The 23,984-nt window shown below is 42.4% G+C and overlaps 1 protein-coding gene across 1 annotated transcript in view; it reads right to left on the bottom strand.

Annotated features, from left to right (window-relative positions):
• LOC109881087 (protein unc-13 homolog C) overlaps nt 1-23,984 on the bottom strand; it is a 222,597-nt gene that overhangs the window by 12,638 nt on the left and 185,975 nt on the right. The window contains exon 29 of the mRNA XM_031829463.1: nt 19,296-19,521. Coding sequence (XP_031685323.1) covers nt 19,296-19,521 — 226 coding nt within the window. The remainder of the gene's footprint in view (nt 1-19,295; nt 19,522-23,984) is intronic.

Raw genomic sequence — 23,984 nt, 5'->3', positions numbered from 1 at the left:
ATAAGGTTTTAACCGCTGGTCTCTGTCTGACTAGTGTTCTGTAAAATAAGGTTTTAACCGCTGGTCTCTGTCTCTGACTGACTAGTGTTCTGTAAAATAAGGTTTAAACTGCTGGTCTCTGACTGACTAGTGTTCTGTAAAATAAGGTTTTAACCGCTGGTCTCTGTCTGACTAGTGTTCTGTAAAATAAGGTTTTAACCGCTGGTCTCTGACTGACTAGTCTTCTGTAAAATAAGGTTTAAACTGCTGGTCTCTGTCTGACTAGTGTTCTGTAAAATAAGGTTTTAACCGCTGGTCTCTGTCTCTGACTGACTAGTGTTCTGTAAAATAAGGTTTTAACCGCTGGTCTCTGTCTGACTAGTGTTCTGTAAAATAAGGTTTTAACTGCTGGTCTCTGACTGACTAGTGTTCTGTAAAATAAGGTTTAAACCGCTGGTCTCTGTCTGACTAGTGTTCTGTAAAATAAGGTTTAAACTGCTGGTCTCTGTCTCTGACTGACTAGTGTTCTGTAAAATAAGGTATAAACTGCTGGTCTCTGTCTGACTAGTGTTCTGTAAAATAAGGTTTAAACTGCTGGTCTCTGTCTGAGTAGTGTTCTGTAAAATAAGGTTTAAACTGCTGGTCTCTGACTGACTAGTGTTCTGTAAAATAAGGTTTTAACCGCTGGTCTCTGTCTCTGACTGACTAGTGTTCTGTAAAATAAGGTTTTAACTGCTCGTCTCTGACTGACTAGTGTTCTGTAAAATAAGGTTTTAACCGCTGGTCTATGACTGACTAGTGTTCTGTAAAATAAGGTTTTAACCGCTGGTCTCTGTCTGACTAGTGTTCTGTAAAATAAGGTTTAAACTGCTGGTCTCTGTCTCTGTCTGACTAGTGTTCTGTAAAATAAGGTTTAAACTGCTGGTCTCTGACTGACTAGTGTTCTGTAAAATAAGGTTTAAACTGCTGGTCTCTGACTGACTAGTGTTCTGTAAAATAAGGTTTAAACCGCTGGTCTCTGACTGACTAGTGTTCTGTAAAATAAGGTTTTAACTGCTGGTCTCTGACTGACTAGTGTTCTGTAAAATAAGGTTTTAACTGCTGGTCTCTGATTGACTAGTGTTCTGTAAAATAAGGTTTTAACTGCTGGTCTCTGTCTGACTAGTGTTCTGTAAAATAAGGTTTAAACCGCTGGTCTCTGACTGACTAGTGTTCTTTAAAATAAGGTTTTAACTGCTGGTCTGTGACTGACTAGTGTTCTGTAAAATAAGGTTTAAACTGCTGGTCTCTGACTGACTAGTGTTCTGTAAAATAAGGTTTTAACCGCTGGTCTCTGACTGACTAGTGTTCTGTAAAATAAGGTTTTTACTGCTGGTCTCTGACTGACTAGTGTTGTGTAAAATAAGGTTTAAACCGCTGGTCTCTGTCTGACTAGTGTTCTGTAAAATAAGGTTTAAACTGCTGGTCTCTGTCTGACTAGTGTTCTGTAAAATAAGGTTTAAACTGCTGGTCTCTGTCTGACTAGTGTTCTGTAAAATAAGGTTTAAACTGCTGGTCTCTGTCTGACTAGTGTTCTGTAAAATAAGTTTTTAACCGCTGGTCTCTGTCTCTGACTGACTAGTGTTCTGTAAAATAAGGTTTAAACTGCTGGTCTCTGACTGACTAGTGTTCTGTAAAATAAGGTTTTAACCGCTGGTCTCTGTCTCTGACTGACTAGTGTTCTGTAAAATAAGGTTTTAACTGCTCGTCTCTGACTGACTAGTGTTCTGTAAAATAAGGTTTTAACCGCTGGTCTATGACTGACTAGTGTTCTGTAAAATAAGGTTTTAACCGCTGGTCTCTGTCTGACTAGTGTTCTGTAAAATAAGGTTTAAACTGCTGGTCTCTGTCTCTGTCTGACTAGTGTTCTGTAAAATAAGGTTTAAACTGCTGGTCTCTGACTGACTAGTGTTCTGTAAAATAAGGTTTAAACTGCTGGTCTCTGACTGACTAGTGTTCTGTAAAATAAGGTTTAAACCGCTGGTCTCTGACTGACTAGTGTTCTGTAAAATAAGGTTTTAACTGCTGGTCTCTGACTGACTAGTGTTCTGTAAAATAAGGTTTTAACTGCTGGTCTCTGATTGACTAGTGTTCTGTAAAATAAGGTTTTAACTGCTGGTCTCTGTCTGACTAGTGTTCTGTAAAATAAGGTTTAAACCGCTGGTCTCTGACTGACTAGTGTTCTGTAAAATAAGGTTTTAACTGCTGGTCTGTGACTGACTAGTGTTCTGTAAAATAAGGTTTAAACTGCTGGTCTCTGACTGACTAGTGTTCTGTAAAATAAGGTTTTAACCGCTGGTCTCTGACTGACTAGTGTTCTGTAAAATAAGGTTTTTACTGCTGGTCTCTGACTGACTAGTGTTGTGTAAAATAAGGTTTAAACCGCTGGTCTCTGTCTGACTAGTGTTCTGTAAAATAAGGTTTAAACTGCTGGTCTCTGTCTGACTAGTGTTCTGTAAAATAAGGTTTAAACTGCTGGTCTCTGTCTGACTAGTGTTCTGTAAAATAAGGTTTAAACTGCTGGTCTCTGTCTGACTAGTGTTCTGTAAAATAAGTTTTTAACCGCTGGTCTCTGTCTCTGACTGACTAGTGTTCTGTAAAATAAGGTTTAAACTGCTGGTCTCTGTCTGACTAGTGTTCTGTAAAATAAGGTTTAAACTGCTGGTCTCTGACTGACTAGTGTTCTGTAAAATAAGGTTTAAACTGCTGGTCTCTGACTGACTAGTGTTCTGTAAAATAAGGTTTAAACTGCTGGTCTCTGACTGACTAGTGTTCTGTAAAATAAGGTTTAAACCGCTGGTCTCTGACTGACTAGTGTTCTGTAAAATAAGGTTTTAACTGCTGGTCTCTGACTGACTAGTGTTCTGTAAAATAAGGTTTTAACTGCTGGTCTCTGATTGACTAGTGTTCTGTAAAATAAGGTTTTAACTGCTGGTCTCTGTCTGACTAGTGTTCTGTAAAATAAGGTTTAAACCGCTGGTCTCTGACTGACTAGTGTTCTGTAAAATAAGGTTTTAACTGCTGGTCTGTGACTGACTAGTGTTCTGTAAAATAAGGTTTAAACTGCTGGTCTCTGACTGACTAGTGTTCTGTAAAATAAGGTTTTAACCGCTGGTCTCTGACTGACTAGTGTTCTGTAAAATAAGGTTTTTACTGCTGGTCTCTGACTGACTAGTGTTCTGTAAAATAAGGTTTAAACCGCTGGTCTCTGTCTGACTAGTGTTCTGTAAAATAAGGTTTAAACTGCTGGTCTCTGTCTGACTAGTGTTCTGTAAAATAAGGTTTAAACTGCTGGTCTCTGTCTGACTAGTGTTCTGTAAAATAAGTTTTTAACCGCTGGTCTCTGTCTCTGACTGACTAGTGTTCTGTAAAATAAGGTTTAAACTGCTGGTCTCTGTCTGACTAGTGTTCTGTAAAATAAGGTTTAAACTGCTGGTCTCTGACTGACTAGTGTTCTGTAAAATAAGGTTTAAACTGCTGGTCTCTGACTGACTAGTGTTCTGTAAAATAAGGTTTAAACTGCTGGTCTCTGACTGACTAGTGTTCTGTAAAATAAGGTTTAAACCGCTGGTCTCTGACTGACTAGTGTTCTGTAAAATAAGGTTTTAACTGCTGGTCTCTGACTGACTAGTGTTCTGTAAAATAAGGTTTTAACTGCTGGTCTCTGATTGACTAGTGTTCTGTAAAATAAGGTTTTAACTGCTGGTCTCTGTCTGACTAGTGTTCTGTAAAATAAGGTTTAAACCGCTGGTCTCTGACTGACTAGTGTTCTGTAAAATAAGGTTTTAACTGCTGGTCTGTGACTGACTAGTGTTCTGTAAAATAAGGTTTAAACTGCTGGTCTCTGACTGACTAGTGTTCTGTAAAATAAGGTTTTAACCGCTGGTCTCTGACTGACTAGTGTTCTGTAAAATAAGGTTTTTACTGCTGGTCTCTGACTGACTAGTGTTCTGTAAAATAAGGTTTAAACCGCTGGTCTCTGTCTGACTAGTGTTCTGTAAAATAAGGTTTAAACTGCTGGTCTCTGTCTGACTAGTGTTCTGTAAAATAAGGTTTAAACTGCTGGTCTCTGTCTGACTAGTGTTCTGTAAAATAAGGTTTAAACTGCTGGTCTCTGTCTGACTAGTGTTCTGTAAAATAAGTTTTTAACCGCTGGTCTCTGTCTCTGACTGACTAGTGTTCTGTAAAATAAGGTTTAAACTGCTGGTCTCTGTCTGACTAGTGTTCTGTAAAATAAGGTTTTAACCGCTGGTCTCTGTCTCTGACTGACTAGTGTTCTGTAAAATAAGGTTTTAACCGCTGGTCTCTGACTGACTAGTGTTCTGTAAAATAAGGTTTAAACTGCTGGTCTCCTTCTGACTAGTGTTCTGTAAAATAAGGTTTAAACTGCTGGTCTCTGTCTGACTAGTGTTCTGTAAAATAAGGTTTTAACCGCTGGTCTCTGTCTCTGACTGACTAGTGTTCTGTAAAATAAGGTTTTAACTGCTCGTCTCTGACTGACTAGTGTTCTGTAAAATAAGGTTTTAACCACTGGTCTCTGTCTCTGACTGACTAGTGTTCTGTAAAATAAGGTTTAAACCGCTGGTCTCTGTCTGACTAGTGTTCTGTAAAATAAGGTTTAAACTGCTGGTCTCTGACTGACTAGTGTTCTGTAAAGTAAGGTTTTAACCGCTGGTCTCTGTCTGACTAGTGTTCTGTAAAATAAGGTTTTAACCGCTGGCCTCTGTCTCTGACTGACTAGTGTTCTGTAAAATAAGGTTTAAACTGCTGGTCTCTGTCTGACTAGTGTTCTGTAAAATAAGGTTTAAACTGCTGGTCTCTGTCTCTGACTGACTAGTGTTCTGTAAAATAGGGTTTTAACTGCTGGTCTCTGTCTGACTAGTGTTCTGTAAAATAAGGTTTAAACCGCTGGTCTCTGACTGACTAGTGTTCTGTAAAATAAGGTTTAAACTGCTGGTCTCTGTCTCTGACTGACTAGTGTTCTGTAAAATAAGGTTTAAACTGCTGGTCTCTGACTGACTAGTGTTCTGTAAAATAAGGTTTTAACCGCTGGTCTCTGTCTGACTAGTGTTCTGTAAAATAAGGTTTTAACCGCTGGTCTCTGACTGACTAGTCTTCTGTAAAATAAGGTTTAAACTGCTGGTCTCTGTCTGACTAGTGTTCTGTAAAATAAGGTTTTAACCGCTGGTCTCTGTCTCTGACTGACTAGTGTTCTGTAAAATAAGGTTTAAACCGCTGGTCTCTGTCTGACTAGTGTTCTGTAAAATAAGGTTTAAACCGCTGGTCTCTGACTGACTAGTGTTCTGTAAAATAAGGTTTTAACCGTTGGTCTCTGTCTGACTAGTGTTCTGTAAAATAAGGTTTTAACCGCTGGTCTCTGTCTGACTAGTGTTCTGTAAAATAAGGTTTTAACCGCTGGTCTCTGTCTGACTAGTGTTCTGTAAAATAAGGTTTAAACTGCTGGTCTCTGACTGACTAGTGTTCTGTAAAATAAGGTTTAAACTGCTGGTCTCTGTCTCTGACTGACTAGTGTTCTGTAAAATAAGGTTTAAACCGCTGGTCTCTGTCTGACTAGTGTTCTGTAAAATAAGGTTTAAACTGCTGGTCTCTCTCTCTGTCTGACTAGTGTTCTGTAAAATAAGGTTTAAACTGCTGGTCTCTGTCTCTGACTGACTAGTGTTCTGTAAAATAAGGTTTAAACTGCTGGTCTCTGTCTGACTAGTGTTCTGTAAAATAAGGTTTTAACCGCTGGTCTCTGTCTGACTAGTGTTCTGTAAAATAAGGTTTTAACCGCTGGTCTCTGTCTCTGACTGACTAGTGTTCTGTAAAATAAGGTTTAAACCGCTGGTCTCTGACTGACTAGTGTTCTGTAAAATAAGGTTTAAACTGCTGGTCTCTGTCTGACTAGTGTTCTGTAAAATAAGGTTTTAACCGCTGGTCTCTGTCTCTGACTGACTAGTGTTCTGTAAAATAAGGTTTTAACTGCTGGTCTCTGACTGACTAGTGTTCTGTAAAATAAGGTTTAAACCGCTGGTCTCTGACTGACTAGTGTTCTGTAAAATAAGGTTTAAACCACCGGTCTCTGACTGACTAGTGTTCTGTAAAATAAGGTTTTAACTGCTGGTCTCTGACTGACTAGTGTTCTGTAAAATAAGGTTTTAACCGCTGGTCTCTGTCTCTGACTGACTAGTGTTCTGTAAAATAAGGTTTAAACCACCGGTCTCTGACTGACTAGTGTTCTGTAAAATAAGGTTTAAACTGCTGGTCTCTGACTGACTAGTGTTCTGTAAAATAAGGTTTTAACCGCTGGTCTCTGTCTGACTAGTGTTCTGTAAAATAAGGTTTTAACCGCTGGTCTCTGACTGACTAGTGTTCTGTAAAATAAGGTTTAAACCGCTGGTCTCTGACTGACTAGTGTTCTGTAAAATAAGGTTTTAACTGCTGGTCTCTGACTGACTAATGTTCTGTAAAATAAGGTTTTAACCGCTGGTCTCTGACTGACTAGTGTTCTGTAAAATAAGGTTTTAACTGCTGGTCTCTGTCTCTGACTGACTAGTGTTCTGTAAAATAAGGTTTAAACTGCTGGTCTCTGTCTGACTAGTGTTCTGTAAAATAAGGTTTTAACTGCTGGTCTCTGTCTCTGTCTGACTAGTGTTCTGTAAAATAAGGTTTTAACTGCTGGTCTCTGTCTCTGACTGACTAGTGTTCTATAAAATAAGGTTTAAACTGCTGGTCTCTGTCTCTGACTGACTAGTGTTCTATAAAATAAGGTTTAAACCGCTGGTCTCTGTCTCTGACTGACTAGTGTTCTGTAAAATAAGGTTTTAACCGCTGGTCTCTGACTGACTAGTGTTCTGTAAAATAAGGTTTAAACCGCTGGTCTCTGACTGACTAGTGTTCTGTAAAATAAGGTTTTAACTGCTGGTCTCTGACTGACTAATGTTCTGTAAAATAAGGTTTTAACCGCTGGTCTCTGACTGACTAGTGTTCTGTAAAATAAGGTTTTAACTGCTGGTCTCTGTCTCTGACTGACTAGTGTTCTGTAAAATAAGGTTTAAACTGCTGGTCTCTGACTGACTAGTGTTCTGTAAAATAAGGTTTTAACTGCTGGTCTCTGTCTCTGACTGACTAGTGTTCTGTAAAATAAGGTTTAAACTGCTGGTCTCTGACTGACTAGTGTTCTGTAAAATAAGGTTTTAACTGCTGGTCTCTGTCTCTGACTGACTAGTGTTCTGTAAAATAAGGTTTAAACTGCTGGTCTCTGTCTGACTAGTGTTCTGTAAAATAAGGTTTTAACTGCTGGTCTCTGTCTCTGTCTGACTAGTGTTCTGTAAAATAAGGTTTTAACTGCTGGTCTCTGTCTCTGACTGACTAGTGTTCTATAAAATAAGGTTTAAACTGCTGGTCTCTGTCTCTGACTGACTAGTGTTCTATAAAATAAGGTTTAAACCGCTGGTCTCTGTCTCTGACTGACTAGTGTTCTGTAAAATAAGGTTTTAACCGCTGGTCTCTGACTGACTAGTGTTCTGTAAAATAAGGTTTAAACCGCTGGTCTCTGACTGACTAGTGTTCTGTAAAATAAGGTTTTAACTGCTGGTCTCTGACTGACTAATGTTCTGTAAAATAAGGTTTTAACCGCTGGTCTCTGACTGACTAGTGTTCTGTAAAATAAGGTTTTAACTGCTGGTCTCTGTCTCTGACTGACTAGTGTTCTGTAAAATAAGGTTTAAACTGCTGGTCTCTGTCTGACTAGTGTTCTGTAAAATAAGGTTTTAACTGCTGGTCTCTGTCTCTGTCTGACTAGTGTTCTGTAAAATAAGGTTTTAACTGCTGGTCTCTGTCTCTGACTGACTAGTGTTCTATAAAATAAGGTTTAAACTGCTGGTCTCTGTCTCTGACTGACTAGTGTTCTATAAAATAAGGTTTAAACCGCTGGTCTCTGTCTCTGACTGACTAGTGTTCTGTAAAATAAGGTTTAAACTGCTGGTCTCTGTCTGACTAGTGTTCTGTAAAATAAGGTTTTAACTGCTGGTCTCTGTCTCTGACTGACTAGTGTTCTATAAAATAAGGTTTAAACCGCTGGTCTCTGTCTCTGACTGACTAGTGTTCTATAAAATAAGGTTTTAACCGCTGGTCTCTGTCTCTGACTGACTAGTGTTCTGTAAAATAAGGTTTAAACCGCTGGTCTCTGTCTGACTAGTGTTCTGTAAAATAAGGTTTAAACCGCTGGTCTCTGTCTGACTAGTGTTCTGTAAAATAAGGTTTAAACTGCTGGTCTCTGACTGACTAGTGTTCTGTAAAATAAGGTTTAAACTGCTGGTCTCTGACTGACTAGTGTTCTGTAAAATAAGGTTTAAACTGCTGGTCTCTGACTGACTAGTGTTCTGTAAAATAAGGTTTAAACTGCTGGTCTCTGTCTCTGTCTGACTAGTGTTCTGTAAAATAAGGTTTTAACCGCTGGTCTCTGTCTGACTAGTGTTCTGTAAAATAAGGTTTTAACCGCTGGTCTCTGTCTCTGACTGACTAGTGTTCTGTAAAATAAGGTTTAAACTGCTGGTCTCTGACTGACTAGTGTTCTGTAAAATAAGGTTTTAACCGCTGGTCTCTGTCTGACTAGTGTTCTGTAAAATAAGGTTTTAACCGCTGGTCTCTGACTGACTAGTCTTCTGTAAAATAAGGTTTAAACTGCTGGTCTCTGTCTGACTAGTGTTCTGTAAAATAAGGTTTTAACCGCTGGTCTCTGTCTCTGACTGACTAGTGTTCTGTAAAATAAGGTTTTAACCGCTGGTCTCTGTCTGACTAGTGTTCTGTAAAATAAGGTTTTAACTGCTGGTCTCTGACTGACTAGTGTTCTGTAAAATAAGGTTTAAACCGCTGGTCTCTGTCTGACTAGTGTTCTGTAAAATAAGGTTTAAACTGCTGGTCTCTGTCTCTGACTGACTAGTGTTCTGTAAAATAAGGTATAAACTGCTGGTCTCTGTCTGACTAGTGTTCTGTAAAATAAGGTTTAAACTGCTGGTCTCTGTCTGAGTAGTGTTCTGTAAAATAAGGTTTAAACTGCTGGTCTCTGACTGACTAGTGTTCTGTAAAATAAGGTTTTAATCGCTGGTCTCTGTCTCTGACTGACTAGTGTTCTGTAAAATAAGGTTTTAACTGCTCGTCTCTGACTGACTAGTGTTCTGTAAAATAAGGTTTTAACCGCTGGTCTATGACTGACTAGTGTTCTGTAAAATAAGGTTTTAACCGCTGGTCTCTGTCTGACTAGTGTTCTGTAAAATAAGGTTTAAACTGCTGGTCTCTGTCTCTGTCTGACTAGTGTTCTGTAAAATAAGGTTTAAACTGCTGGTCTCTGACTGACTAGTGTTCTGTAAAATAAGGTTTAAACTGCTGGTCTCTGACTGACTAGTGTTCTGTAAAATAAGGTTTAAACCGCTGGTCTCTGACTGACTAGTGTTCTGTAAAATAAGGTTTTAACTGCTGGTCTCTGACTGACTAGTGTTCTGTAAAATAAGGTTTTAACTGCTGGTCTCTGATTGACTAGTGTTCTGTAAAATAAGGTTTTAACTGCTGGTCTCTGTCTGACTAGTGTTCTGTAAAATAAGGTTTAAACCGCTGGTCTCTGACTGACTAGTGTTCTTTAAAATAAGGTTTTAACTGCTGGTCTGTGACTGACTAGTGTTCTGTAAAATAAGGTTTAAACTGCTGGTCTCTGACTGACTAGTGTTCTGTAAAATAAGGTTTTAACCGCTGGTCTCTGACTGACTAGTGTTCTGTAAAATAAGGTTTTTACTGCTGGTCTCTGACTGACTAGTGTTGTGTAAAATAAGGTTTAAACCGCTGGTCTCTGTCTGACTAGTGTTCTGTAAAATAAGGTTTAAACTGCTGGTCTCTGTCTGACTAGTGTTCTGTAAAATAAGGTTTAAACTGCTGGTCTCTGTCTGACTAGTGTTCTGTAAAATAAGGTTTAAACTGCTGGTCTCTGTCTGACTAGTGTTCTGTAAAATAAGTTTTTAACCGCTGGTCTCTGTCTCTGACTGACTAGTGTTCTGTAAAATAAGGTTTAAACTGCTGGTCTCTGACTGACTAGTGTTCTGTAAAATAAGGTTTTAACCGCTGGTCTCTGTCTCTGACTGACTAGTGTTCTGTAAAATAAGGTTTTAACTGCTCGTCTCTGACTGACTAGTGTTCTGTAAAATAAGGTTTTAACCGCTGGTCTATGACTGACTAGTGTTCTGTAAAATAAGGTTTTAACCGCTGGTCTCTGTCTGACTAGTGTTCTGTAAAATAAGGTTTAAACTGCTGGTCTCTGTCTCTGTCTGACTAGTGTTCTGTAAAATAAGGTTTAAACTGCTGGTCTCTGACTGACTAGTGTTCTGTAAAATAAGGTTTAAACTGCTGGTCTCTGACTGACTAGTGTTCTGTAAAATAAGGTTTAAACCGCTGGTCTCTGACTGACTAGTGTTCTGTAAAATAAGGTTTTAACTGCTGGTCTCTGACTGACTAGTGTTCTGTAAAATAAGGTTTTAACTGCTGGTCTCTGATTGACTAGTGTTCTGTAAAATAAGGTTTTAACTGCTGGTCTCTGTCTGACTAGTGTTCTGTAAAATAAGGTTTAAACCGCTGGTCTCTGACTGACTAGTGTTCTGTAAAATAAGGTTTTAACTGCTGGTCTGTGACTGACTAGTGTTCTGTAAAATAAGGTTTAAACTGCTGGTCTCTGACTGACTAGTGTTCTGTAAAATAAGGTTTTAACCGCTGGTCTCTGACTGACTAGTGTTCTGTAAAATAAGGTTTTTACTGCTGGTCTCTGACTGACTAGTGTTGTGTAAAATAAGGTTTAAACCGCTGGTCTCTGTCTGACTAGTGTTCTGTAAAATAAGGTTTAAACTGCTGGTCTCTGTCTGACTAGTGTTCTGTAAAATAAGGTTTAAACTGCTGGTCTCTGTCTGACTAGTGTTCTGTAAAATAAGGTTTAAACTGCTGGTCTCTGTCTGACTAGTGTTCTGTAAAATAAGTTTTTAACCGCTGGTCTCTGTCTCTGACTGACTAGTGTTCTGTAAAATAAGGTTTAAACTGCTGGTCTCTGTCTGACTAGTGTTCTGTAAAATAAGGTTTAAACTGCTGGTCTCTGACTGACTAGTGTTCTGTAAAATAAGGTTTAAACTGCTGGTCTCTGACTGACTAGTGTTCTGTAAAATAAGGTTTAAACTGCTGGTCTCTGACTGACTAGTGTTCTGTAAAATAAGGTTTAAACCGCTGGTCTCTGACTGACTAGTGTTCTGTAAAATAAGGTTTTAACTGCTGGTCTCTGACTGACTAGTGTTCTGTAAAATAAGGTTTTAACTGCTGGTCTCTGATTGACTAGTGTTCTGTAAAATAAGGTTTTAACTGCTGGTCTCTGTCTGACTAGTGTTCTGTAAAATAAGGTTTAAACCGCTGGTCTCTGACTGACTAGTGTTCTGTAAAATAAGGTTTTAACTGCTGGTCTGTGACTGACTAGTGTTCTGTAAAATAAGGTTTAAACTGCTGGTCTCTGACTGACTAGTGTTCTGTAAAATAAGGTTTTAACCGCTGGTCTCTGACTGACTAGTGTTCTGTAAAATAAGGTTTTTACTGCTGGTCTCTGACTGACTAGTGTTCTGTAAAATAAGGTTTAAACCGCTGGTCTCTGTCTGACTAGTGTTCTGTAAAATAAGGTTTAAACTGCTGGTCTCTGTCTGACTAGTGTTCTGTAAAATAAGGTTTAAACTGCTGGTCTCTGTCTGACTAGTGTTCTGTAAAATAAGTTTTTAACCGCTGGTCTCTGTCTCTGACTGACTAGTGTTCTGTAAAATAAGGTTTAAACTGCTGGTCTCTGTCTGACTAGTGTTCTGTAAAATAAGGTTTAAACTGCTGGTCTCTGACTGACTAGTGTTCTGTAAAATAAGGTTTAAACTGCTGGTCTCTGACTGACTAGTGTTCTGTAAAATAAGGTTTAAACTGCTGGTCTCTGACTGACTAGTGTTCTGTAAAATAAGGTTTAAACCGCTGGTCTCTGACTGACTAGTGTTCTGTAAAATAAGGTTTTAACTGCTGGTCTCTGACTGACTAGTGTTCTGTAAAATAAGGTTTTAAACTGCTGGTCTCTGATTGACTAGTGTTCTGTAAAATAAGGTTTTAACTGCTGGTCTCTGTCTGACTAGTGTTCTGTAAAATAAGGTTTAAACCGCTGGTCTCTGACTGACTAGTGTTCTGTAAAATAAGGTTTTAACTGCTGGTCTGTGACTGACTAGTGTTCTGTAAAATAAGGTTTAAACTGCTGGTCTCTGACTGACTAGTGTTCTGTAAAATAAGGTTTTAACCGCTGGTCTCTGACTGACTAGTGTTCTGTAAAATAAGGTTTTTACTGCTGGTCTCTGACTGACTAGTGTTCTGTAAAATAAGGTTTAAACCGCTGGTCTCTGTCTGACTAGTGTTCTGTAAAATAAGGTTTAAACTGCTGGTCTCTGTCTGACTAGTGTTCTGTAAAATAAGGTTTAAACTGCTGGTCTCTGTCTGACTAGTGTTCTGTAAAATAAGGTTTAAACTGCTGGTCTCTGTCTGACTAGTGTTCTGTAAAATAAGTTTTTAACCGCTGGTCTCTGTCTCTGACTGACTAGTGTTCTGTAAAATAAGGTTTAAACTGCTGGTCTCTGTCTGACTAGTGTTCTGTAAAATAAGGTTTTAACCGCTGGTCTCTGTCTCTGACTGACTAGTGTTCTGTAAAATAAGGTTTTAACCGCTGGTCTCTGACTGACTAGTGTTCTGTAAAATAAGGTTTAAACTGCTGGTCTCCTTCTGACTAGTGTTCTGTAAAATAAGGTTTAAACTGCTGGTCTCTGTCTGACTAGTGTTCTGTAAAATAAGGTTTTAACCGCTGGTCTCTGTCTCTGACTGACTAGTGTTCTGTAAAATAAGGTTTTAACTGCTCGTCTCTGACTGACTAGTGTTCTGTAAAATAAGGTTTTAACCACTGGTCTCTGTCTCTGACTGACTAGTGTTCTGTAAAATAAGGTTTAAACCGCTGGTCTCTGTCTGACTAGTGTTCTGTAAAATAAGGTTTAAACTGCTGGTCTCTGACTGACTAGTGTTCTGTAAAGTAAGGTTTTAACCGCTGGTCTCTGTCTGACTAGTGTTCTGTAAAATAAGGTTTTAACCGCTGGCCTCTGTCTCTGACTGACTAGTGTTCTGTAAAATAAGGTTTAAACTGCTGGTCTCTGTCTGACTAGTGTTCTGTAAAATAAGGTTTAAACTGCTGGTCTCTGTCTCTGACTGACTAGTGTTCTGTAAAATAGGGTTTTAACTGCTGGTCTCTGTCTGACTAGTGTTCTGTAAAATAAGGTTTAAACCGCTGGTCTCTGACTGACTAGTGTTCTGTAAAATAAGGTTTAAACTGCTGGTCTCTGTCTCTGACTGACTAGTGTTCTGTAAAATAAGGTTTAAACTGCTGGTCTCTGACTGACTAGTGTTCTGTAAAATAAGGTTTTAACCGCTGGTCTCTGTCTGACTAGTGTTCTGTAAAATAAGGTTTTAACCGCTGGTCTCTGACTGACTAGTCTTCTGTAAAATAAGGTTTAAACTGCTGGTCTCTGTCTGACTAGTGTTCTGTAAAATAAGGTTTTAACCGCTGGTCTCTGTCTCTGACTGACTAGTGTTCTGTAAAATAAGGTTTAAACCGCTGGTCTCTGTCTGACTAGTGTTCTGTAAAATAAGGTTTAAACCGCTGGTCTCTGACTGACTAGTGTTCTGTAAAATAAGGTTTTAACCGTTGGTCTCTGTCTGACTAGTGTTCTGTAAAATAAGGTTTTAACCGCTGGTCTCTGTCTGACTAGTGTTCTGTAAAATAAGGTTTTAACCGCTGGTCTCTGTCTGACTAGTGTTCTGTAAAATAAGGTTTAAACTGCTGGTCTCTGACTGACTAGTGTTCTGTAAAATAAGGTTTAAACTGCTGGTCTCTGTCTCTGACTGACTAGTGTTCTGTAAAATAAGGTTTAAACCGCTGGTCTCTGTCTGACTAGTGTTCTGTAAAATAAGGTTTAAACTGCTGGTCTCTCTCTCTGTCTGACTAGTGTTCTGTAAAATAAGGTTTAAACTGCTGGTCTCTGTCTCTGACTGACTAGTGTTCTGTAAAATAAGGTTTAAACTGCTGGTCTCTGTCTGACTAGTGTTCTGTAAAATAAGGTTTTAACCGCTGGTCTCTGTCTGACTAGTGTTCTGTAAAATAAGGTTTTAACCGCTGGTCTCTGTCTCTGACTGACTAGTGTTCTGTAAAATAAGGTTTAAACCGCTGGTCTCTGACTGACTAGTGTTCTGTAAAATAAGGTTTAAACTGCTGGTCTCTGTCTGACTAGTGTTCTGTAAAATAAGGTTTTAACCGCTGGTCTCTGTCTCTGACTGACTAGTGTTCTGTAAAATAAGGTTTTAACTGCTGGTCTCTGACTGACTAGTGTTCTGTAAAATAAGGTTTAAACCGCTGGTCTCTGTCTGACTAGTGTTCTGTAAAATAAGGTTTAAACTGCTGGTCTCTGTCTGACTAGTGTTCTGTAAAATAAGGTTTAAACTGCTGGTCTCTGTCTGACTAGTGTTCTGTAAAATAAGGTTTAAACTGCTGGTCTCTGTCTGACTAGTGTTCTGTAAAATAAGTTTTTAAACCGCTGGTCTCTGTCTCTGACTGACTAGTGTTCTGTAAAATAAGGTTTAAACTGCTGGTCTCTGTCTGACTAGTGTTCTGTAAAATAAGGTTTTAACCGCTGGTCTCTGTCTCTGACTGACTAGTGTTCTGTAAAATAAGGTTTTAACCGCTGGTCTCTGACTGACTAGTGTTCTGTAAAATAAGGTTTAAACTGCTGGTCTCCTTCTGACTAGTGTTCTGTAAAATAAGGTTTAAACTGCTGGTCTCTGTCTGACTAGTGTTCTGTAAAATAAGGTTTTAACCGCTGGTCTCTGTCTCTGACTGACTAGTGTTCTGTAAAATAAGGTTTTAACTGCTCGTCTCTGACTGACTAGTGTTCTGTAAAATAAGGTTTTAACCACTGGTCTCTGTCTCTGACTGACTAGTGTTCTGTAAAATAAGGTTTAAACCGCTGGTCTCTGTCTGACTAGTGTTCTGTAAAATAAGGTTTAAACTGCTGGTCTCTGACTGACTAGTGTTCTGTAAAGTAAGGTTTTAACCGCTGGTCTCTGTCTGACTAGTGTTCTGTAAAATAAGGTTTTAACCGCTGGCCTCTGTCTCTGACTGACTAGTGTTCTGTAAAATAAGGTTTAAACTGCTGGTCTCTGTCTGACTAGTGTTCTGTAAAATAAGGTTTAAACTGCTGGTCTCTGTCTCTGACTGACTAGTGTTCTGTAAAATAGGGTTTTAACTGCTGGTCTCTGTCTGACTAGTGTTCTGTAAAATAAGGTTTAAACCGCTGGTCTCTGACTGACTAGTGTTCTGTAAAATAAGGTTTAAACTGCTGGTCTCTGTCTCTGACTGACTAGTGTTCTGTAAAATAAGGTTTAAACTGCTGGTCTCTGACTGACTAGTGTTCTGTAAAATAAGGTTTTAAACCGCTGGTCTCTGTCTGACTAGTGTTCTGTAAAATAAGGTTTTAACCGCTGGTCTCTGACTGACTAGTCTTCTGTAAAATAAGGTTTAAACTGCTGGTCTCTGTCTGACTAGTGTTCTGTAAAATAAGGTTTTAACCGCTGGTCTCTGTCTCTGACTGACTAGTGTTCTGTAAAATAAGGTTTAAACCGCTGGTCTCTGTCTGACTAGTGTTCTGTAAAATAAGGTTTAAACCGCTGGTCTCTGACTGACTAGTGTTCTGTAAAATAAGGTTTTAACCGCTGGTCTCTGTCTGACTAGTGTTCTGTAAAATAAGGTTTTAACCGCTGGTCTCTGTCTGACTAGTGTTCTGTAAAATAAGGTTTTAACCGCTGGTCTCTGTCTGACTAGTGTTCTGTAAAATAAGGTTTAAACTGCTGGTCTCTGACTGACTAGTGTTCTGTAAAATAAGGTTTAAACTGCTGGTCTCTGTCTCTGACTGACTAGTGTTCTGTAAAATAAGGTTTAAACCGCTGGTCTCTGTCTGACTAGTGTTCTGTAAAATAAGGTTTAAACTGCTGGTCTCTCTCTCTGTCTGACTAGTGTTCTGTAAAATAAGGTTTAAACTGCTGGTCTCTGTCTCTGACTGACTAGTGTTCTGTAAAATAAGGTTTAAACTGCTGGTCTCTGTCTGACTAGTGTTCTGTAAAATAAGGTTTTAACCGCTGGTCTCTGTCTGACTAGTGTTCTGTAAAATAAGGTTTTAACCGCTGGTCTCTGTCTCTGACTGACTAGTGTTCTGTAAAATAAGGTTTAAACCGCTGGTCTCTGACTGACTAGTGTTCTGTAAAATAAGGTTTAAACTGCTGGTCTCTGTCTGACTAGTGTTCTGTAAAATAAGGTTTTAACCGCTGGTCTCTGTCTCTGACTGACTAGTGTTCTGTAAAATAAGGTTTTAACTGCTGGTCTCTGACTGACTAGTGTTCTGTAAAATAAGGTTTAACTGCTGGTCTCTGACTGACTAGTGTTCTGTAAAATAAGGTTTTAACTGCTCGTCTCTGTCTGACTAGTGTTCTGTAAAATAAGGTTTTAAACCGCTGGTCTCTGTCTCTGACTGACTAGTGTTCTGTAAAATAAGGTTTAAACTGCTGGTCTCTGTCTCTGTCTGACTAGTGTTCTGTAAAATAAGGTTTAAACTGCTGGTCTCTGTCTGACTAGTGTTCTGTAAAATAAGGTTTAAACTGCTGGTCTCTGTCTGACTAGTGTTCTGTAAAATAAGGTTTAAACTGCTGGTCTCTGGCGGACTAGTGTTCTGTAAAATAAGGTTTAAACTGCTGGTCTCTGTCTGACTAGTGTTCTGTAAAATAAGGTTTAAACTGCTGGTCTCTGACGGACTAGTGTTCTGTAAAATAAGGTTTTAACCGCTGCTCTCTGTCACGTTCTGACCTTAGTTCCTTTGTTTTGTCTTTTGTTTTAGTCTGGTCAGGGCGTGAGTTGGGTGGGTTGTCTATGTTAGTTTGTCTATGTTAGTTTGTCTATGTTTTTCTATTTCTGTGTTTGGCCTCCTCCTCTCCTTCCCCAGACAACAAGCGTTACAGAACCACCCACCAAAAAAGGACCAAGCAGCGTGGTATCGGGCAGCAGCGATCTCAGGACTCTTGGACATGGGAGAACGTTTTGGATAGCAAGGGTTGCTACACATGGGGGGAGATCCTGCCTGGAAGGGATCGCCTCCCATGGGAACAGGTGGAGGCAGCCAGGAGAGTGGAGGCAGTAAGTAATGGGAGCCAGCGCTTCGAGGGAACACGGCTGGCAAGGATGCCTGAGAGGCAGCCCCAAAGATTTCTTGGGGGGCGGCACACGGGGAGTGTGGCTAAGTCAGGTAGGAGACCTGAGCCAACTCCCCGTGCTGACCGGAGAGCGAGAGGGACCGGGCAGGCACCGTGTTATGCGGTGAGGCGCACGGTGTCCCCGGTGCGTGTGCATAGCCCGGTGCTGTACATTCCAGCTCCTCGTATCAGCCGGGATAAAGTGGGCATCGAGCCAGGTGCCATGAAGCCGGCTCAGCGCATCTGGGTGCCAGTTCGTCTCCTCGGGCCAGTGTACATGGCACCAGCCTTACGCATGGTGTCCCCGGTTCGCCAGCACAGCCCAGTGCGGGCTATTCCACCTCGCCACACTGTCCTGGCTACGGGGAGCATTCAACCAGGTAAGGTTGGGCAGGCTCGGTGCTCAAGAGCTCCAGTGCGCCTTCATGGTCCGGTCTATCCGGTGCCACCTCCACGCACCAGCCCTCCGGTGGCAGCCCCCCGCACCAGGCTGTCTCTCTTCTCCCTACAGGTGCTCCTGCCTGTCCAGCGCTGCCAGCGCCTTCCTCCTGCCCAGCGCTACCAGAGTCTCCCGTCTGTCCTGAGCTGCCAGGTGCTCCCGCCTGTCCAGCGCTGCCAGAGCCTTCCTCCTGCCCAGTGCTGCCAGAGTCTCCCGTCTGTCCTGAGCTGCCAGATTCTCTGTCCTGAGCTGCCAGATTCTCCCATCTGTCCTGAGCTAGCAGAGTCTCCCGTCTGTCCTGAGCTGCCAGAGTCTCCCGTCTGTCCTGAGCTGCCAGAGCCGCCAGTCTGTCCTGAGCTGCCAGAGCCGCCAGTCTGTCCTGAGCTGCCAGAGCCGCCAGTCTGTCCTGAGCTGTCAGTCAGCCAGGAGCTGCCAGCGCCGTCAGTCAGCCAGGATCTGCCAGAGCCGTCAGTCAGCCAGGAGCTGCCAGAGCTGCCTGTCATGCCGGCGAAGCCGGAATCGCCCTTCACTCCGGAGCTGCCGGAGTCTCTCATCCATTCGGGACCCGTGGCTAGGGTCCCCAGTCCGAGGTCGTGGCGAGGGTCGCTGCTCTTAAGAGGCCACGGAGGCGGTTAAGGAGGCGGTGAAAGACTATGCTAGAGTGGGGTCCACGTCCGCGCCTGAGCCACCACCACGGACAGACACCGACTCAGACTCTCCCCTATAGGTTCAGGTTTTGCGGCCGGAGTCCTCACCTTTTTTTTTGGGGGGGGGGGGGGGGGGGGGGGTACTGTCACGTTCTGAACTTAGTTCCTTTGTCTTGTCTTTTGTTTTAGTAAGGTCAGGGCGTGAGTTGGGTGGGTTGTCTATGTTAGTTTGTCTATGATTTTCTATTTCTGTGTTTTGCCTGGTATGGTTCTCAATCAGAGGCAGCTGTCAATCGTTGTTCCTAAATGACAACCATATTTAGGTAGCCTGTTTTCCATTGTGTTTTGTGGGTGGTTGTTTCCTGTTTAGTGTTTTTACTTCACCTTTCAGGACTGTTTGTTTGTCGTGTTTGTTGTCTTGTCTAGTGTTGCATATTTCATTAAATAATATGAACACTTACCACGCTGCACATTGGTCTTCCTCTCCCCCAGACGACAAGCGTTACACTCTGTCTCTGTCTGACTAGTGTTCTGTAGTATAGGGTTTCAAGTAGGACGTAGTGTAGCAGCAATCTATTTGATAATGACCACAGCTTAACATTAGCCTACAACTACATCCAACTATCCATGTTCCTCCCAGTGGTTCCTCTTTGAACATTACAGGTATGAATAGATTTGACTAAGAATGATAAATCGTTGTTGTAATGTTCTTATCTAAGGGGTAAAGTGAGGTTTAATTGTTTCACAGTTTCAGCTTTCCTCCTCTGTGTGTTTGTGTATAGGAATGGCATGTGTGAGTGCTTGCGTGTGTGTCTCACCCTTCACGTTTACTTTGTGCTCTCCAGTGCCAGGGTGAGAGATGAGATCCACCTGCATGGTCACCTCCCCCACGGAGCTGTCGGTAGACTGACCTGCAGACCAACAATACAACACTACCGTCAGAGAGAGAGAGAGAGAAAAGGAGAGATAGATAGACACCTCCCCCATGGAGCCATTGGTAGACTGACCTGCAGAACAACAACACAACACAACACTACTGTAAGAGAGAGAGAGAGGAGGAGGAAGAGAGAGAGAGAGAGAGAGAGAGGAGAAGGAGGAGGAGAGAGAGAGAGAGGAGGTCGGAGGAGAGAATGAGAGGAGGAAGGAGGAGAGAGAGCACATTGAGTCCTCACCTGGAGATCACCATACAAGACTACCGCCAGAGAGAGAGAGGAGAGAGGAGGAGAGAGAGGGAGAGAAAGAGGGGAAGAGATGAGGAGAGTGAGAGAGAGAGGAGGAGTGAGAAAGAGAGAGAAAAGAGACAGTGAGAGAGAGAATCATCACCTGCAATGACCTGCTAGTCATCACATCCACATGTTGTAAGAGAGTTAGAGGGGAGAGACAGAGAGAGAGAAAAGGAGAGACAGAGAGAGAAGAGAGAGAGAGAGAAAAGGAGCGGGAGAGAAAAAGAGAAACACAGAGAGAGAAAAGGAGAGACAGAGAGAGAAGAGAGAGAAAAGGAGAGAGAGAGACAAAGAGAAACACAGAGAGAGAAAAGGAGAGACAGAGAGAGAAGAGAGAGAAAAGGAGAGAGAGAGAAAAAGAGAAACACAGAGAGAGAAAAGGAGAGACAGAGAGAGAGAAAAGGAGAGAGAGAGAAAAGGAGAGCGAGAGAGAAAAGGAGAGATAGATAGACACCTCCCCCATGGAGCCATTGGTAGACTGACCTGCAGAACAACAACACAACACAACACTACTGTAAGAGAGAGAGAGAGGAGGATGAAGAGAGAGAGAGAGAGAGAGAGAGAGGAGGAGGAGGAGGAGAGAGAGAGAGAGGAGGTCGGAGGAGAGAATGAGAGGAGGAAGGAGGAGAGAGAGCACATTGAGTCCTCACCTGGAGATCACCATACAAGACTACCGCCAGAGAGAGAGAGGAGAGAGGAGGAGAGAGAGGGAGAGAAAGAGGGGAAGAGATGAGGAGAGTGAGAGAGAGAGGAGGAGTGAGAAAGAGAGAGAAAAGAGACAGTGAGAGAGAGAATCATCACCTGCAATGACCTGCTAGTCATCACATCCACATGTTGTAAGAGAGTTAGAGGGGAGAGACAGAGAGAGAGAAAAGGAGAGAGAGAGAAAAAGAGAAACACAGAGAGAGAAAAGGAGAGACAGAGAGAGAGAAAAGGAGAGAGAGAGAAAAGGAGAGCGAGAGAGAAAAGGAGAGCAAGAGAGAAAAGGTGGGAGAGAGAGAGAAAAGGAGAGAGAGAGAGAAAAGGAGAGACAGAGAGAGAGAAAAGGAGAGACAGAGAGAGAGAAAAGGAGAGACAGAGAGAGAGAAAAGGAGAGACAGAGAGAAAAGGAGAGACATAGAGAAAAGGAGAGACAGAGAGAGAAAAGGAGAGAGAGAGAAAAGGAGAGACAGAGAGAGAGAAAAGGAGAGAGAGAAAAGGAGAGACAGGGAGCGAATAAAGGTGAGACAGAGAGTCAAAAAGACAGAAACACTGCATCTCAAATAAGGTTACACACACACTGATCCAGAAAGGTAGAGGAGAAACCCCTGTGGTAGTGACTGAAACATAAACTGCAACATGAAGTGAATGACTCACTCCACTTCCTCCTGTGTCACTCTGAGAAGTAGGGGTCTCTGGAAACCAGTGACAAAAGAAAAACAAGCTACAGAGAAAACAAAACAACACATGGAGCTGTAGATAAATGCATTAAGCTCTGAGTAAAAGAACATAACAGAATGGAACAGAAGTGCACACACACACACACACACACACACACACACACACACACACACACACACACACACACACACACACACACACACACACACACACACACACACACACACACACACACACACACACACAGAATGGTAACGCAAGGTGCTGCCCTACACAGAGACTCCAAACATTTAGGACCACTACCCTCTCTTGGAGCAGAGAACAAACACACATTAAATATGGAGGTGCACTCAATGACAGACCCAGGAGGGAGAAAGGGAGAGAGCGGGGGTGAAAGAGAGGGAGAGAGACATAGAGATGAGGAGTGGGGGTAAGAGAAAGAAAGTGATAGAGATGAACAAGAGAGAGGAGGAGAACAGACAGACAGGACAGCCAGACGTGGGGGTAGTAACACAGGCAGAACAGCTAGACGTGGGGGTAGTGGGTAGTAACATAGACAGAACAGCCAGATGTGGGGGTAATAACATAGACAGAAAAGACAGACGTGAGGTAGTAACACAGACAGAGCAGCCAGATGTGGGGGTAGTAACACAAACATAACAGCCAGACGTGGGGGTAGTAACACAGACAGAGGGAAAGATGTGGGGGTAGTAACACAGACATAGGGAAAGATGTGGGGGTAGTAACACAAACAGAACAGCCAGATGTGGGGGTAATAACATAGACAGAAAAGCCAGACATGGGGGTAGTAACACAGACAGAACAGCCAGACGTGGGGGTAGTAACATAGACAGGACAGCCAGACATGGGGGTGGTAACATAGACAGAACAGCCAGACGTGGGGATGGTAACATAGACAGAACAGCCAGAGATGGGGGTGGTAACTTAGACAGAACAGCCAGACGTGGGGGTTGTAACATAGACAGAACAGCCAGACATGGGGGTGGTAACATAGACAGAACAGCCAGACGTGGGGGTAGTAACATAGACAGAACAGCCAGATGTGGGGGTTGTACCATAGACAGAACAGCCAGACATGGGGGTGGTAACATAGACAGAACAGCCAGACATGGGGGTGGTAACATAGACAGAAGAGCCAGACGTGGGGGTAGTAACACAGACAAAACAGCCAGACTTGGGGGTAGTAACATAGACAGAACAGCCAGACACAGACAGAGGGCCAGACGTGGAGGTAGTAACATAGACAGAGGGCAAGATGTGGGGGTAGTAACATAGATAGAACAGCCAGACGTGGGGGTAGTAACATAGACAGAACAGCCAGATGTGGGGGTAATAACATAGACAGAAAAGACAGACGTGGGGGTAGTAACACAGACAGAGCAGCCAGATGTGGGGGTAGTAACACAGACAGAACAGACAGACGTGGGGGTAACAACATAGACAGAACAGCCAGACGTGGGGGTAGTAACATAGACAGAACAGACAGATGTGGGGGTAATAACATAGACAGAAAAGACAGACGTGGGGGTAGTAACACAGACAGAGCAGCCAGATGTGGGGGTAGTAACACAGACAGAACAGACAGACGTGGGGGTAACAACATAGACAGAACAGCCAGATGTTAGGGGTAATAACATAGACAGAACAGCCAGACGTGGGGGTAGTAACATAGACAGAGGGCAAGATTTGGAGGTAGTAACACAGACAGAACAGCCAGACGTGGGGGTAGACAAAGGGCAAGATGTGGGGGTAGTAACACAGACAGAACAGCCAGACGTGGGAGTAGTAACACAGGCAGAACAGCCAGACGTGGGGGTAGTAACACAGATAGAACAGCCAGACGTGGGGGTAGTAACACAGGCAGAACAGCCAGACGTGGGTGTAGTAACACAGGCAGAACAGCCAGACGTGGGGGTATTAACACAGACAGAGGGCAATATGTAGGGGTAGTAACACAGGCAGAACAGACAGATGTGGGGGTAATAACATAGACAGAAAAGACAGATGTGGGGGTAGTAACACAGACAGAACAGCCAGACGTGGGGGTAGTAACACAGACAGAACAGCCAGACGTGGGGGTGGTAACACAGGCAGAACAGCCAGACGTGGGGGTAGTAACATAGACAGAGGGCAAGATGTGGGGGTAGTAACACAGACATAGGGAAAGATGTGGGGGTAGTAACACAAACAGAACAGCCAGATGTGGGGGTAATAACATAGACAGAAAAGCCAGATATGGGGGTAGTAACACAGACAGAACAGCCAGAGATGGGGGTGGTAACATAGACAGAACAGCCAGATGTGGGGGTGGTAACATAGACAGAACAGCCAGATGTGGGGGTGGTAACATAGACAGAACAGCCAGATGTGGGGGTGGTAACATAGACAGAACAGCCAGATGTGGGGGTGGTAACATAGACAGAACAGCCAGACATGTGGGTGGTAACATAGACAGAAGAGCCAGACACAGACAGAGGGCCAGACGTGGGGGTAGTAACATAGACAGAGGGCAAGATGTGGGGGTAATAACATAGACAGAAAAGACAGACGTGGGGGTAGTAACATAGACAGAACAGCCAGATGTGGGGGTAATAACATAGACAGAAAAGACAGACGTGGGGGTAGTAACACAGACAGAGCAGCCAGACGTGGGGGTAGTAACACAGATAGAACAGCTGTCTGTTGTGTCATTAACAGCCTAGTTGATACGATGTCTAATCAATATGTTGCCAAACAAGCAGAGGCTATTAGAGTAGGAGCTGATGAAGGGAGAGGGAGAGAGAGAGAGAGAGAGAGAGAGGGAGAGAGAGAGGGGAGAGAGGGGGAGAGAGAGAGCGGGGGAGAGAGAGAGGGAGAGAGAGGGAGAGAGGGGGAGAGAGAGAG

The sequence above is a fragment of the Oncorhynchus kisutch genome, linkage group LG8 (genome assembly GCF_002021735.2).
Source record: "Oncorhynchus kisutch isolate 150728-3 linkage group LG8, Okis_V2, whole genome shotgun sequence".
Classification (NCBI taxonomy): Eukaryota; Metazoa; Chordata; class Actinopteri; order Salmoniformes; family Salmonidae; genus Oncorhynchus; species Oncorhynchus kisutch.
The sequence above is the reverse complement of the archived record's forward strand: the minus strand, read 5'-3'. Positions and strand labels throughout refer to the sequence as shown.